A 17,146-nucleotide genomic window follows, 5' to 3' on the forward strand; every position below is an offset into this window, starting at 1 on the left:
AAAAACTTAGGGGCAACTTCTGATCAGGATATACCCATCCCTATGTTTGCACTACAGCAGATAAATCTTTCAGAAATGCACATGACCTAACAGGTCTAGTTTCTCTTGGTAATTACAACAAACAGTAGTTGGAACTCCTGGCTAAAACCACAGGGGATTTCCTGATGCAAAGCCACAGCATTGACCTGGCTCTGCTATTGCTATAATTAGCATGTGTACAGAAAAGGACCATTATCATCCTGGGACTTCTCTGGCCCAATTTTCTTTGATGTTCATGATGGAATTGCCTCCTTAGTCTGTTTTCTTGTATCACTCAACCGAGAAATAAGGCATCTGTGGATGAATCACACAAGATGGGAGGGGAAAGGATGAAAGTGCTTCAAACTCAACCTTTTTTACCTGCAGCTGAAGGAAAGAAATTAACAGGAACTTAATGAATATGGGAAGCTTGCAGGGATGCAGTCGCTCAGATTTAGATCTTCAGGATTGCTCAAGACTAACAAATATGACACAAAATGGCTTTTTACTGCTAGGCAAGGGTTGACCTCTTGGTGCAAAGGGTTGCATCTTAGCTTTTCAGGGTCTAGCCCTAGTGTCTCATATTCTCTGTGGTGAGGCTGAATGGCCCAGTGATAGTTTTCTTACAGACATACTCACAGCTCTGGCAGAGTAATAAAAGGGGTTCATCATTAGATGAATCTATATCAGGCTGAGGTTCAGATTCCTGTTGTGGAAGCCAAGAAAGGATGATATCTAGTAGTTGTGAAGCATCTTCTCTCCAAATTCCTGGACATGGTGTGCAGGGACACTGCACTTCCAGGCACCATGTGCCTGGCAGCCTCCATATCACAGGCGGCACCAGGATGTGAGATGAGTCACCTCAGTGGCGTGCAGACTCAGCGTGCTCCCTTTCTAATCTGAGCCCTGCATTGTAGATGTTTGTCACTGCAGAACAGGGTGATATCTTCACACCGCATTTCTTCCTGCGACTTAACAAGCACCTCATAATAAAACCTTTGTGCTTCAGAGAGGATTGAGATCTCAAGGAATTACATACAAAGCCTGAATGAACACTTTGGCTCTACCAAGTCCCACGTGTTTCAGTAACAGCACAATCTCTACCTGATGATTAGAAACCCAGGCTGCTGTTTTACAGAAATGGCTGCGAACACTGGAGACTAAGGGCATCTTCATATTATTCTAAGAGCACAAAATACAGCAAGACAACTTCTTCCAGATTTGACCATGGATAGGCTTACATCCCTAATACAGTCAGGGTCTTGCCCAGGTCCCCATTTGGTGGGCTCTCACCTCCATGCAAGAGGTCTGGCTTTCCTTGGGGCACAGTGCAGTTGCTGATCCCTCTGCACATCTTCTGGGGCTGCTTATGTCAAAACCACCTCAGCAAAGCAGCACTGACACCAGACACATACCAGGCTTGCATGTTTTCACAGGTACTGGAAATAGCATGGCCACAGCTCCATTCATCACATGGACAAGTGTGCACGATGGACGTGCCAGGAGAGGTGAGCTACACTGACATGTCCCTTCCAAACAAACCACAGCTGCTGGCTGGCATGGCTGGCATTGTTGAGACACCCCAAGATTATAAGTAAAGAGCAAACTGAGAGTAGCAAAACTTCTTGCAGCAATGCTGATGTGAAAGCCCAAACAGCATCCCTGGTTCCACCCAGTACCCAACCTCTTCCCTTGGCTTTCTCTTGGGAAAACCCCATCTCCACTTCAACTTTTCTAGTTGATAAGGTGGTGATCAGTCATAGGTTGGACTCGATGATCCTACAGGTCTTTTCCAACCTAAATGATTCTTACATTCTGTGACACCCCACTCACACTTGCTTATCACCAGGGCCATCACTGCACTGGGGCAGCAGGACGGCTGTCCTGATTTGTCTCCATACCTGTCAGACGCTCAGTGCAAAGGCATTCATGCCTGAAGAATGACCGGAACGCCTGTTCCACACCCTCCCAGTTGTGCCTTGGCAGGCATCAGAGTGGCCTTTGAGAAGGAAGAGAGCTTGCTGCTCATTCTAGGGGCAATCATCCTCTACACAACGGGAAGGAACCTGGGGGGGGCTCAGAGGAAATAATAAATTATTGCTTTATATAATCCTGCCCTGTGCCAAGGGCTGGGAGGGGATTTTCCAAAATAATTGGCTCGCCTTTGTGGCTTCTACAAGAAAGAGGAGGAAAAAGATGCTCCAGGCTGTATGACTTAAATACTCCAGCTCCAGAAGGGGATAAGGAAAATAAAGATGATATTTTAAGGTAGATAGTACATTTTTGGAAATGGGCACCAGGCTTTTTTCATCTGTTGTTCATCTCTGGGCACCTCTACCTATATGTGAAGGCTCCTAATAGAAAACACACTAAAAAATGCGTTTTTAAGCCACCTTCTAATTCTTTCAGCATTGATGGACATTGGAAGTTAAGAACTTCACTGGTGCCAGCCAGAGAACAAGCAGGCACTATGCAAACATGTCTGCACCAGTTTCTAAATCGGGGCACTACTCTCCCCAGCCATGGCTTTTATTCAAGTAACAATACATTTGGCAGACTCTGGTCGGCCATTTGATCTGTGGCACTTTGTGGGATACTCACAATCATTTTGTCCCATCCAAAGGAGCTCTTTCTTAAAAAAATACATTTGTTCCCCCTACTCCACAAGAGTCTGCTGGGAAACTAGTTACCCTGTGTGTTGGTGTGACACAGCCCCTTCCAGTCCCCCTGCCTGACCAGTGAAGCCCTTCTCCCTCCATCACTCTCCAGCCAAGGTGCTTTGCTGGCAACTGCCCCAGCCCCGTTCCAGTTTCAGTTAAAATAACAGTGAGGTCCCAAAATTATCTGCAGCTATTTGGCTTATACAGTCATCTCCCTCTTTCTTCATCACACCCCCCCACACCAGTGCTTTAGCAGGATTGGGTGACTGACCCAAGGTCAGCTTTAGGCCACGTCATTACTCTCATTACTCCACTTACAGTGACTGGAAGAAGAGACAGGAGAGAGAAATGTTGGAATCAAGGCTGTAATATGCATTACAGATGGAACATCTCCATCCAAAACTAATGCACAGGACAGTCTGATCCCGTGGGTGACACTGGAGTGAAGAACTCAGTATGAGGGACATCCCTGCTTCTGCTCTCCTCCCACTGTGGAAATCACCATATTCAATGACATTTAAAGATAAAATCATAATGCTTTAATTCTGTTGGATGTTGCTTTTCCCAAAACTGGAACCCCACTGCAGGAGATCACATGGCACAAGGCAGAGGAGACTGTCATTAACAATAAGGCAACATTCCTCTTCCTTGCTCTGGGAGTGTAAATTAGGCTGGCCACTTGTCTTGGACAACTCTCCTGACACTGGGAAAAAACTGTGCCTGCATTGCCTCTCTAATGGCCATCCCTGCTCACTCATGGGTCCCCAGCAATACTGTGTCACTGGGAGACTGCCCTGACCACTCTCCCTGTGTCCTGTTGCCTTCCCCTGCCACATCTGCTACATCAAACTCACACTGCCTGAGAGCAGACAAAGGAACTGCTAAAGTTCCAAGGGAAGAGGCACCAGTGGGGCTGCCTGCAATGAAATGCAGATCCTGCTCTCAAGGCATTTTCTAGCCCTGTTTCCTCTTCTGCAATCAGTTTCTACCTTCTCCCTCCTTTTCCATGGGATCCAGTATCTTGTTTTACAACTTGAGTTTCCTGTTGTTGGTTGTCATTGTCCCTCCTAGGGCCAATTTTTCCATCTCCAGCTGTTTCTTCATCTTTTTACACTCTCCTTAGGTATATAGCCTCTCTTATCTGGTTGCCTCCATCTATCCCTTCAGTCGTTCTCCTTAGAGTCCTTCTCTTTTCATCACCAGCGTGTGCTGTATTTATGACTTTAATGGCAGAGCTGATGGGAGCCTCCTTAGACACACGCCCTCAGAAAGGTGCAGTTGTTCAAAACTATGCTAAAAGCACTGGTCCTGCCCAGTTTTATCACCATCTTTCTCCTCCTCAGTTATGAGCATTAAAGAGAATTCTCAGGCAGAAAAAGAAAACATCCCTGAATTCATTCTGACTTTGCTGTCAAGAAAGCTGTGTCCTGTAATGGTAGCAAACTGAAATCCTACCCTGCGGTTTGAGAAGTGAGTCAGTGGTTTGCCCATGGCACAGAGGGTTGGGGCCAGCCCAGGCTGAGACCAAACCTGAGCAAATGCAATGCCAGCACCCCATCCTGGGTCTCTCTAAGATGCAGGGGGACTTTGCAGACTTTGCACTCATCATGCCCCAGGCCATCACTTCTGCAGAGGCCCACACTTTACTTCAAATCAACAATCCTATTCCCCTGTCCCAAGTTAATTTCTGTTTCTCCTGGCCAACATCCACAAGTCATGCCTAGAAATCACAGCTTCCTCCCCTAGTCACCCCTGCTGCCACTGGGTCTGCCTTGGAGGCTCATAACACACAGCTCTGCACCCTGACCTTTCCTTTCTGGGAACAGCACATGCCCCTCACCTCCCATCACTTCCATGGAAGGGGCAACCCAGCAGGACCACCCTGTCCCTCTCCCTGCCTCTGTCAGCCCAGTGTGGCACCAGCTGGTTATCATCACCTCCAGCACCAGGGAGAGATGCCGGCAACTGTCCCTTACAGTCTGATAGCAAATGTCAGAAGGAGGGGCTTGGACTGCAGGAGAACAGCCTGTACATGGCTCTGCTGCCTGGGACAGGGAGGTATTCATTCAAGGCTGGATGACTCTCCTGGAGCAGTTTCCATCCTATAAATAGGAACCTTGAGGATCCCCTTTTAAGAAGGGTCTATCTCTGCAGCAGGGAGCCCTGGAGGGACAGGGAACTACACAGTCAGCTTTAAACAAGCTGTACAAAGCATGCTATGCAGTTACTGAGGAATGGCCTTCTTGCTCTGAGTCACAAAATGTCTTTCGGTGGTTCTGCTCTTCTTGTTTCCTCCCATGGCTCTCCCCTCTGCAGCTCCCCTTTGCCTCATCTACTGTGCCAAAACGATTTTGTCTACAAAGCTGTTGGTGCATCCCAAATGTGGGTTTGACACCTGTATGGGCCATTCACTTAAGAGTTGGACTCGATGGTCTTTGTGGGTCCCTTTCAATTCAGAATATTCTGCAGTTCTGATTCTGACTCAATTTCACACCCAGGAACTCTGCACTAGAGTTGTTGAGTCTGACTCATGTAGAGAAGGTCCCGTGCTCAGCCAGACTCATGTCGAGGCAGAGTATCTCATTAATATTTGGGTTACAGGAAGGTCCCACCACCAGTCAAGGCTGATATAGGTTTATCTGAGCATCGTTCTCTCTCTGGCCACAGTTATGACACGCTTCCTCTCAGAAACCACCAGCAGCAACAGCTTCTTATTCTTATGAGATACAGGTTTGAGCTGTGGCCCTGGCAGAGGACTGGAAAAGAAGGGTGAAAACTTATGTCTGAGCTCACCCATTCCCGAGCAGGACTGCCAGGTGAGGTCAATGGAGAGTGAGAAAACATCTGAACAGTTAGAACAGATTTCCCAGTGAACAGGTACCAACCCAGCTCCATCCGCCCCCTCCCCTCCCCCCGCCCCCTTAACAGAGATATTTTGAGGTTCCCAGCACCTTTGCTATGTGAAGACACACTTCCTTTCTATAACAAGTGTGTTTCAGAAAATCAGTGTATCTACCACTGAGCCATTTGCTTTCAGGGTCAGGCAGAAAGAAACTTACATAGGGTTCCAGTTTCTCTCAGGAAAAACTGCCCTGCATTTCCAGTCACAAATTCAGTACAACAGAATGGTACTTTCAGGCTTGGGAGCAAGGACACTTAACCCCAGGCATATTTTGCACTATTTTCGAAGTCCTGTCCATACACTGTAGCCCATGGGACCTTCATCCAACAGCCACTGAGAGGTGTCATGTCCAGACAGGTACCATTACGGGAGGCACCATTTAATCCAGTGGGTTTGGGAGGCAGGAAGAGCAGTGTGGCTTTGGGGGTGATAAGAAACATTGGTCTTGCTTTGGCTACAAAATATCAAGAGGAGGGCAGTTCCCACACAGGGATGAAGAAGCATTTTCCTTCAGCCAGAGGAAAAAAAAAAAAAAGAGAGCGAGGTTTTTCACGCTTGCATACACTTAAGAGGAAAAAATATTTACATGAGGGAAAAAGGACTTGGCAGAGGCTTCCCAGAGGCCATTTGCTGTTTATGAATTTCTCAGGACTGGGCTGAGGCTGCAGAGCTTGATGGTGGAGCCTGAACCTCACTGAGCTGCCAAGGGGACTATCTTTAGGGCTGGAGATCCTACCAGTGCTCCTTCAGTACCACCACCTGCAGAGAAGTTGTGTCTGTGAGACCACAGGTAGCTTGGACACTGGCCACTGTGGTTTCCTAATGCCTTTCCTTTGGCATCCCTGGGGGATCAGAGACAGGAGAGGCTGCTCAGAGCCACAGGGTAATAATCACATGTGCTGGGAAGCAGGGACTGGGCTCTTAGAATCTGTTAAGGTCAACAACCTTTCCAGGATGGGATGTGAAATATTCTGTGATTGTAATGTCCTGTTTTAGCAGGGCTAGGGGGAGCTGGATGGCAGCTGAGGCTCCCATCACAGAGACTGAAGGTCTGACTGATTCTTTCTTCAGGACCCCTGCAGTCAGCAATGGCTTGTACTTCTAGCTGGGGCTCTCTTCATCTTGAAAGCACAAACTCACAAATTATTATAATTTGGGCACCTGCTGTGTTCTGGAAGCACCTGGTGTAATCTCTCCCTATCCAAGGATAGGCTCCCTGTTGCTGTCTCTGGAAAGAAGAAGCCTCACAATGTTCAGGGTACACTGGCCTCTGCTGTCAAGACTTTCACCATGGTCTTAAGTGACATAAAGAATGGAAAATACTTGTCCTTGCAACAGGCTGGACTGAGGTCCTACTTTACGTTACCCATGTTCTTTCTTCACCCTGACCTGAGGCAATAGGAACATCAGGAAAATCGATAACGGAGAACAGGCCAGGAGACTGGAATATTTTTCCAAAGAGCTTCTCCCCGTGAGCTTTTCTAACCCTAAGTAGCAAGATAAAGCAACCTGGCATAGACAGCAGTGTCCCACGCTGTGCTTCTGTTATCCCATTCCTGCAGGGCTCCATTACCTGCTTCCAGCCCAAGTTCCAAACCAGCACAGCTGAAGAAGCTGCAGCACAGTGCTTGGTGCTGACTCAACACTCAGAAGTCCAGGAAGGTGTGAGGTGTGAGATAAGACCTTGCTCAGACACCCAAGAGGGAGCAGAGTCATAATTCCCTCCTGCTGTGTGCCAGCATGGAGCAGAGCAGGGACAACATTGGGCTCTACAGATCAGTGCCAGCTACATTTTGCAGTGTTTTGTGTTTCCCATCCCAACAATCTCAGCACTGGACATCTGTGTTTTCTCCTAGTCCCAGGGAGCACTGGCACTGGTGACCAGCAACAGAGGATTAAAGCCCCCAGCTGTACTTGTCTGTGTTTCTGCAGCAGCCCAGGAAGTGCTGCCATGGGAGCACCGGAGCCATCCCAGACTGCCACTGTTTCCAGTCCAAACAGGCAGCAAAGCAGGTGGATTTTTAAAACCCTGCCTGCAGATCCTGACATAAGATGTGAAAACCAGAGAAGCCCTTTTACAGCAAAGTGCTGAGCACCCAGAACTCCCTCACCATTTCCAGAGCTCAAAGCACTGGATAAAATAATGAAACTCTTGTCCACACTGTGTTTGCTTCCCTGCCAGCAACCACCTCTTGAGGTGTTGGTTTTCTTTAATGAGCCCTGAAGGAGTCACTGGAAGAGTCTTGCAGAGTACAGGGAAAATACAACCAACAAAATAGCTTTAAGCAAGGACACTTGACTACAAGTATACCATAAATACCCTTTATTTAAACACAATGTCAATCAATAGGACCTGCAATAAATACTCAAGGTTTTGAATATACAGATCTTCATCCATGTACATATCTAGCACAGCAAAACATCTTTACACTTCCTTGTTTATATACAGATCTATATACTGTTGTATATAGATAATGAATATATATACACACACATATACATGTATCTATATATGCACTTGTGCAGAAATGACCTTACCAAGGACAGTAAACAAGTAAATATTTCCCAATCCACTCTCACTGGCACTGGCAATATTGCACAGAAAATCAGTTATAAGCTCCTGCCATTGGGAAGGTGTGAAAACAGGAAAAACTGAAATTGAATGCACAGAGAAGCAGCAAATCTACTTTTTTCAGGATGAATAAAGTTTATAAAAGCTTCAAGCCCCCTTAAATACTCTGCTAGATTCAGCACCCTTACACACAGCAATTCCAGCACATACTCACTGCCAATTCCAGGGGAGTCTGGGTTGTGTCCTGCTCTTATAACACTTACCAGGAGAGAGAACCTACTTCCAAGTTGTGTAAACTCCAGTTTCCAGCATGCACTACTCTGTCTAGACCCAGGCTGTGTCACTGGGGAAGCAACTGTGCTCCCAGCCCAGCTGGCTGTGCTTTGTTCAGTGCCAGGCAAGCTTGAGTCCTTTGGCCGAGGGTGCAAGAGGGAGTGGTGGTGCCTCAGGGTCTGCCCGTGACACCAGCTGCACTGGGGCCTTTAAGCAGCTGCTGTAGTGCCTCTCTCAAGAGTCAGTGCTGGGTGGAATATTGCTGCCCAACTCTGGAATGTGACAAAAAGTGCCTACAGGTTCCCCTGGGTGACCTGTGCAGTTGGTGACCCACAGAAATGTCTTGATAAGAGCGTGTAGCCACTCCAGCTGCCAAATGTCAGCATCCTCACAGCCCAGGAGGTGTGTTCATTGCAAAATGCTCTCTTTGCTTCTAGGAAGAAAGATTAGTACTAATGTTTGCTTTCAAAATAGCTCAAATAAAAGTATAACAAGGGGAAGAAGTGCTGGGGCTGGTGGATTCAAGTCTCAGAAGGTGCCAAGCTTTCACACTGGAAGAGACTGTTGCACAGGGAGGAGATGCCAAAGTGGCTGTGGTCCTACTGTGGGCCCAGAAACCAAGCAAAGTAGAAAAACAGTGATGAAAGGAACCTTAATCTTGCAAAACACTAATTCCGTGGAGCCTGGAGTCACATTGTCTCTCTGCTGAGAACAACATCCAAGCCCAGAATGGTTTTTCACAATATCTCTTGCTCATCTGAACCTGCAGAACCACTCTGGGTACCACACACATTGCAGAGCTGAAGTGCAGGCAGAAGCTTAGTAAAGGTACCATGTGCTTTACCAGGACTGGATGCCCCTGCACAGACAGCTTGAGAGGGGAAGACTGGGCTAACACTGGTGAGAAGACCAGCAGGCACCTTCTCTGTCTCCTCCTTCCATCCTCACAGCTCAGGGACGTAGCCAGTGCTGCCACAGTAGGTCAGGAAACCTTTGTTTCCCTGTTGCTTTTAGGATGGCACTTTTTATCTGCTGACAGAGAGCAGAGAAGGGAACATGCAAGACAGGCCATCCACCCTCTTGCCAGAGGAATGAATGTGCTCATAAACCCATCTCCTCGGGAAATGCATTCATCATATAATGAAAATAAACACTTGGAGGCAAAGGACTGGCAGAGGGAGGGACAAAACCCTTCCTTCCCTCAGACAATGTGGGTGTTTGAGACTCCTGGCAGCAGGAGCTGTAATTAAAGGTGCAGGAGCAGGCTGTCCCCATGTGTCGGATGAGCCAGCAGGGAAGAGAACAAGCCTGGCAGAACAGAGAGTTTTGGCTGAAACTCGGGGAAAAAAGGGAGACTTTAGGACCTCTTGTAAAAGGGGCAGGAAACTCAAGCAACAACAAGGATGTTGTAAAGTGATGCAGGGAGAAAAGTTAGAAGAACCAAAGCCCAACTAGAGCTTAATCTAGCTGCTGCCATAAAAGACAATAAAAATACATTTGCATAATACATGAGCAGAAGGAGGACTAAGGAGCTGGAAAACAGGGACCTGATCTCCTGTGTCATGGTGATCTGCTTAGTAGGTGAGGGAGAGGCTGTGGATTATGTCTACCTGGACTTTACTTAAATCTTTAACACCTGTTTCCTACAGCATTCTCCTGCAGAAACTGGCTTCCATGGCTTGGATGGGTGCACTGGTTGCTGGGTAAAAATTGATTGGATGGCTGAGCCCAGAGAGTGGTGGGGAATGGAGTTAAACCCAGCTGGTGGTCAGTTCACCAGTGGTATTTCTCAGAGCTCATTTCTGGGCCAGTCCTGTTTAATATCTTTATTGACAATCTGGATGAGGGGATTGAGTGCACCCCCAGTACGTTCATGGATGACACTAAGTTAGGGGGAGTGTTGGTTTGTTGGACAGTAGGAAGACTCTGCAGAGGGATCTGGACAGGCTGGCTCAATGGCAGTTCTAGGTTAACAGTTGTACTCCACCTTAAAGGTCTTTTCCAAACTAAAAGATCCCATGATTCTATACCAGAAAGGCAGAAGATGCCAGGAGATAGACTGCAGCCTGCTGTTTACAGCCAACCAGCTCTGGCATTACCCTTCCCTCGATGACAAAAACATGTTCCTTATAGTAAATAAACACTTAAATAAGGCCTTTGCAAAACCCAGCAGTGATGATGTGGGAGAGATGAAGAGCATGTTTTGTCCCTGCTCACACATCCGCTCCCCCTCTGGAGAAGCCAAACTCTCCTTTCTACACGATTAATCCCTGGCCTATTTTCAAACATGTTGGTTCATTTAGTAACTTAAGTCTCTTCCCTCCCTCTCTGCTGTACCCACTCTCCCTGAGCAAGGGCCTCAACTTCACCTGAACCCCAGGGGAGGCTGCAAGGCTTGGAACCAATTCCACAGGCAAGGCTGGGCCAGGCACAGACTTGACACCCCACAGCAACGTGATGTACCCCTGGGCAATGCTGCCCAGTGGGAATTGCTGAACAGCTTGGGATATGAGGCACTTTCGGAACAGCGAGTCCTCAAAAGATGCTTGAGTAGAACTTCCAGGTGGGGATCTGCACTCAAACTCCATTCCCTCTGCCAGCTCCCCATGCACTTTCACATCTACCCCATACCAGAGCAAGCTGCAGGCTGTATTTCCAGGTCTGGCTACCCAGAAAGCAAAAGCTCTCCAGGAATGCTCCCAAGAGGCAAAGGACTAGTATAACTCAGCAGCTTTCAGTGCTCTGGCTGTTTTGGAGGATGAAGCAAAGACAACTCCTGATGTGAAAACTGCAGCTGCCCAAACCACATGCAGGACATACAGCAAGGGCAGTATTTTGGAACAACACAAAAGCTGTGTTTGTAATGCCCATCTCAGCCAACACATTAAAGAACCGTAACAATCTGGCCTAAAAACAGTGAACATATTGTCAAATCTAGTCAATGCACACATCAACACCTGGGGGTCGTATCCTGCCCATGGACCCACCAACATGGTTGGGCAGTATCCAACCCATGCTCTACCCACCTTTGTGGCAGTGGCACAAGGTTCAAGCCAGCAGCACAGCAGATAACCTGTTCTGTTTGCAATAACAATTTGGTGTTTGTCACTGTGTATTTTATCAGATGTATTTAACGTGAGCCAACTCTCTGCTAGTGTAAATCCTAAGTACTATAAAATCCAATTTAACAGTTACTCTCGACTTTAATGCTCCATTTTTTAATGCCTAGCAAGTATCTCTAAAACTATCTTTTTAATGTAAAATATTTTAACAGGCCAAATTTTTTTTCCAACCATGGAATAGGAAAAGTTTGTCAGGTTTGGTTTTAGTGGTGCCATAATATTTTTTCCTCCAATATTTCTCTCTTTCAGTTCCAGCTGCACGCAGAACTACAGTTTATATTTTACTAGTTTTAATAATGTTTAGAGGAAAGAAATCAGTTCTTCAACACTCAGACTCCACTTGCAAGCCTGAGGTTTCCTAACACTGTAGCTGAGCTTTGCAGTACTAAGGTCAACTGCTCAGTGCAAACAGCCCGATATCCTCTGTCCCCTCCACATCCAGTTGTTCTGGATGCTGGAGCTGTTTTACATTCAGTCACTTGCTCATCTCTCAGCTTTGCCTACACAGAACCACAATATCTGAAGTAAAAAGAAATAGAGTGATTATTTGGACAACAAAGTCCTGGTCCACAACATGTGCTACTGAAATGCACATAATGGTGAAAATACAGACCCCAACATGTGGACATGGGATTTCTTTGTGCCGAAGGACCTGCCCCAAAGCTGGTGAGAGTTTGACTGCTGAGTCTGGCCGACCCCCCAACACTGTGAGACACTCTTCCCTTTGTGCCCTTGCTCCCTGCCAACCCACGCTGCCCCTAGGTACAGCAAAATAAAAGTGACTGGCAAGATTCAAAATGTAGGAGATAGAACAATGCAGGAGATACTGATCTCTGCAATCAAGAAGTTAATTGTCACTGCTCCGAATGCTACGTAATAATCATGGCCCAAACTAATCTAAAGTACATCTCCAGCCCTGATGCAAGTACCTGCACTGTGTGTACCTACACCAAATCCACATCACACCAGACTGTCACCTCTCAGTCCTTGTGCAATATGAAGCAAACAGCACCTGACTAGCAGTCCTGGTCCTGCATTGGATCTCCCCTGCTTGGGCAGCCTGTTAATGTTTATCTGAGGAGCTGACCTGGGGCCTCACACGCCATGCTGTTAGATCACACCCTTCCTTTGCCCGAGTGGCTCATACTCAAAGGACTTGGAGCAGCACTGACATCCCCCACAAAGCCGCAGGTGAGGACACAGACAGCTGCAAACATCAAGGTAGAGAGGCAGGAGGGAAGGACTCTGCCATGTTCCCTACCTCTGCTGCAGTGCTGAGCTATAAACACTCTAAGTGGAGCTTAGTCAGTTCCTCCTTCCCAGGACCTTTTTCAGGCACGATTAGTACCACCTTGGGAAAAAAAAGAAGGAAGCACTAGGAGTTTCCAGCCTCCAGCCCTGCACAAGCCAGGTGGAGTTTTACGTGAGTGGTGCAAGAGCTCGAGGAGCTTGTCCCCACGCCTTGCAGCAGCAGCAGCAGGGACCAGAAGCAATGACAACCCCCCCTGCTCCCTGCCGTTCCGAGGGGGATGGATTCCCCTCCGGCGTTCCCTGGGGTTGCCCCTGTCGGCAGTAGCACTTGGGGCAAGTCCTTCTCAGAGAAGCCAAGAGAGCCGAGGCCACACGGGGACTGCAGGAGGTGTCGGTAACCAGAAACCTTGCTCCACCCCGCTCCCAGCCTCCGGCCTCCCCAGGACAGCGCGTAGCGCTGCCCCGAAGCCGCTCTGCCTCCTGCAACGGGGAGTACCAGCCCGGGAGAGGACCCAGCTCCGGGCTGGTCACACCACTGCGTTTGCAAAGATAGTTTTGCCATGGACCCAGCAACCTTCAGACCCACCCACTGACCACGGCACGGCCCAGGCACCAGGGCAACAAACACCATCGCAGTGTGGCGAAAGGGGGTGGAAATGCGGGGTATCCACAGCAGGCGGTGCCCAAGCATTCCCCCGCGGGACACCATGGCCCCACGGAGCGCCCGTAGGTCCCGTGAGCACCATTTCCCCGCAGCTCTCCCGAGTGCTTCTGAAAGGACCCCGCACTTGCACAACCTCTCGGCACGCGGGTCCAGCCTGTCACACAGCGCCGCGGGTGCAGGCAGTAGAGGAGCTCCATTCTCCCCTCCCCAGCCCAAATCGCTGCCTCCCTCCAGCTAGGGACTCCAAGAGAGCCAGTCCTCGATAGCAGTGGGGTGCTATCCCGCAGCCCACACCTGCCCGCCCGTGCCTGTCTGCCCCCGCCAGCCCTGCCCGCCCGCCGCCAGCTCCGCAGCCCGAGGACGCCAGACAGCGCCTGTTACACGGGAAAAAAAACCTCCACAACCAACCCAACAGACTTGCAGCCGCTCGCCGGTCGGAGCTGCGCTTACAGGATGCCATGGAAAATATAAACCCTCCTCCTTTCCTACCTCCTCGGGCTCACTGTCATCTGAGACTTATAGTTAAACAAACTGAGTTCTTTAAAATCTTTTGGTTGGATGCAAAGCGATGGTCTGTGGTTGTAGCAGCATGTCACCCGGTTTCCCAGTACAACATTCCTGAGTCCCACAGTCACAGGTTCACATTCTAGGCAAATAGTGCATTTATTTCTAATATTATTATTTCAGCAAAAAGTAGCACTTAGCAGGAAAAGCACTCGCGGTTTCTGGGCGTTCATGAAACTGTCCCACTGCCGGCCACAGCCGCGGCCGTGACCCAGCCCTGCTGAGCCGCGCTCAGCCCTGCTCCCAGCATCCCTTCTCCGCGATTTTGTCGCCGAGTGCCACCTCCTCGCAGTCCCCCGGTCTGGACAACACTGGCATCCTCTTCCGAGGTGCCCACCTGGCCGGAGAGGGCTCCCACATCCACCGGCACAGTTATGAGAAGGGGACTGGGAAGAGTCTCGAAGGGCCCTCAGCTCCGCGGTGGGGTTGCCACCGGGGCAAGGGGGGTCCAGCCCCAGCCCTGCTCCTGCTGCCCCACACTGCTCTCCCACAGCAGCCACTGGTTACTTACAGCAAGGTCATGAGGTAGTTCAACACAGGGCATGGCCAAAAGTCCCTCCGGGAACATGCATTCTGCACAGCCTCAAATCCCCCCAGTCCCACTCAAGGGACCCCCGGTCATGCCCCTAATCAGCCGCCCTGGCTGGGAGCAGCCCCCATTTGCAGAAGGTTTGAATTTGGGGTTTCTCACAGCCATTAGATTTTAGGTGTACTCTAGAAGAGGATCAGTATTATTAATAAGGGTGGAGTTGCTTTACCTTAGAAGGACTCCTCTGTACAACCACTGTGAGCCACACCAGAGCCCACAGTACCCTACCCACTAGGCACAGTACCTTTGCAGTGCAAAAAGTCCTCGGGGTGAGGGAAGGAACCCTCTTCACAGAGCAAGTCGCAGGTTTTATCTGGTGCTAGGGGGTAGCCATTGTCCTCCTCATTGTAGTCACTCCTTCCATTGCTGTTGGAGTAGCCATTGGCGTACATCTTCAGGGCAGACCTGCGGAAGTACAGGAGCTCCTGGAAGGCGTACCTGAAGTCTGGGCTCCGGCAGTAGATCAAAGGGTTGAAGGCAGAGTTGACATAGCCCAGCCAGTTCAAGAGGATGTACACATACTTGGGAATGATGTTGTCCTGGATGACATGCACAATGTTGACGATGAAGAAGGGCAGCCAGCACAGTGTGAAGGTGCCCATGATGATGCCAAGGGTCTTGAGGGCCTTGTGCTCCTTCAAGAAGAACTTGGACACACGGCGGTGCCCAGCTCCCGCTTTCTGCTCCTGCTCCTTGTTCTGGGTGTGAAACCTCCCCTCACTCCTGTCTATCTTCTGCAACTGCTTCTTAGCCACCTGGAAGACCCTGGCATACACAAATACCATGACAACGAGTGGCAGGTAGAAGGAGATGATGGAGGAGGCAATGGCATAGGCTTGGTTGGTGAAAAAGTCACAACATGTGTCCTTCTCATAGCACAGGATGGCCTCCTCACTGTCTGCTCGGTACCAGTGCATTTGGATGGGCAAGAAGGAGGTGAGGGCTGAGACCACCCACACGATGAGGATGACCACACGTGCCTTGCTCTTAGTCAGCAGGCTCTGGTACTTGAAAGGGGAGGTGATGGCAAAGTACCTGTCCACAGCAATGACACAGAGGGTCTCAATGCTGGCTGTGACACAGAGCACATCCAAGGAGGTCCAGAACTCACACCAGAAGTTCCCAAACTGCCACATCTCCATGATGATGTGGCAGGCGCCAAAGGGCACCACGGCCAGCCCCATCACTAGGTCAGCACAGGCCAGCGAGGTGATGAAGTAGTTGGTGACAGTCTGCAGGCGCTGGAACCGGGCGATGGCAGTGATCACCAGCACGTTGCCGAAGACGATGGCCAGCACGATCAGCGACATGAGGATCCCCATGCCCACCATCCACACGTCCCGCGACACCGTGTGGTCGGCGGCGCTCTGGTTGGCGCTGACGTTGCCGCCGGGCAGCTCGGTGCCTACCACCGCCATGGCCCGCCAGCAGTCCCCCAGGGGCGGCGCGGCGGGGCTCGGCTTTGCTTAGGACTCTGCAGCAGCAGTGCTGCTCCGGGCGCCGCACATACGGGATAGCAGGTGCGGGGACGCTCCCGCCGTGCGAACCTGGGACCGAACCGCTCCGCTCCGCACCGCTCCCGTCTCTTTCCGTCCCGTCCGCCCCGTCCCGTCCGCCCCGTCCCGCGCCCAGCGGCCGCTCACCCGTCCGTCTCCCAGCCCCTTCGGCGCCGCGGATCTTATAAAGTGACACCCGCCCGTGACATCAGCCCGCCGCAGCCAATGGCAGCCCGCACCCGCACCCCGAGGCCCCCCCCCCCCCCCCCCCCCACCCCCTCCGAGTTCTCCCTCCGGCTGCACCACGCGTGTCATCGCTCCCCTCGACCACGCGTGCTGCAACCCCGCCGTGTCCCTGCCTTGTCCCTGCACCTCTCCCGTGCAGCCCGCACCGTTGGCTCTCCCTGCTCCATGTGTGCTCCCCCCACTTTGCAGTGTCCTCACATCGTTCCCTGCCCACGCGTGTCTCTTCCTCCCAGGATGACCCTGTGGTTTCCATGCACCCCCATGTGCAGCCTGCTGTGCACTGCTTCTGTGGCTCCCACCTACAGTGTCACAGAAGCACTCCCTACCTTAACAGTGTCTCTGCACTCCCTGCCCCACAAACACCCCCACAATCCCTGTTCCAAAGTGTCCACACACCTTCCAGCCCTCCCACAGACCCTGTGCACTCCTGGGGTGTCACCAGGGCACAGAGCACCAGGAAAATCCTGAGGATGCTGGAGCTCACAAGAGTTTTTGTCCCTGGCTGGACAAAACAGTTTGGCTTTCCCAAGAACCCCCATCCTCACTGGTGACACCTTGTGCTAGGGTCTCACTCATGTCCTCATTCCTGCTAGCCCCCAGCACAGCACGTTACTGCAGCTTCACCCCCAGCTCAGCACCCCAACTCAGCACCCAGGGTGGTGGGGGGTATCCAAGTGCAGGAGTCACCGCCCAGCCCCCAAAATCCCAGAGCTAACCAAAGGCGCAGACAACCCTCAACCATCCAGGGGCCACTGACCAGGCAGGGAGCTGTGTGACTGCTGCAGCCAG

At 50.4% G+C, this 17,146-nt stretch overlaps 1 protein-coding gene across 1 annotated transcript in view; it reads right to left on the reverse strand.

Moving 5' to 3' along the window:
- The window catches only part of ADRB2 (adrenoceptor beta 2), a 32,308-nt gene extending 16,049 nt beyond the window's left edge, over positions 1–16,259 (reverse strand). Inside the window, exon 1 of the mRNA XM_071569904.1 lies at positions 14,860–16,259. Coding sequence (XP_071426005.1) covers positions 14,860–16,033 — 1,174 coding nt within the window. The 5' untranslated portion in view covers positions 16,034–16,259. The remainder of the gene's footprint in view (positions 1–14,859) is intronic.
- Between the last annotated feature and the right edge of the window lie 887 nt (positions 16,260–17,146).

Source organism: Pithys albifrons, chromosome 15, assembly GCF_047495875.1.
Source record: "Pithys albifrons albifrons isolate INPA30051 chromosome 15, PitAlb_v1, whole genome shotgun sequence".
NCBI classification, from domain to species: Eukaryota; Metazoa; Chordata; class Aves; order Passeriformes; family Thamnophilidae; genus Pithys; species Pithys albifrons.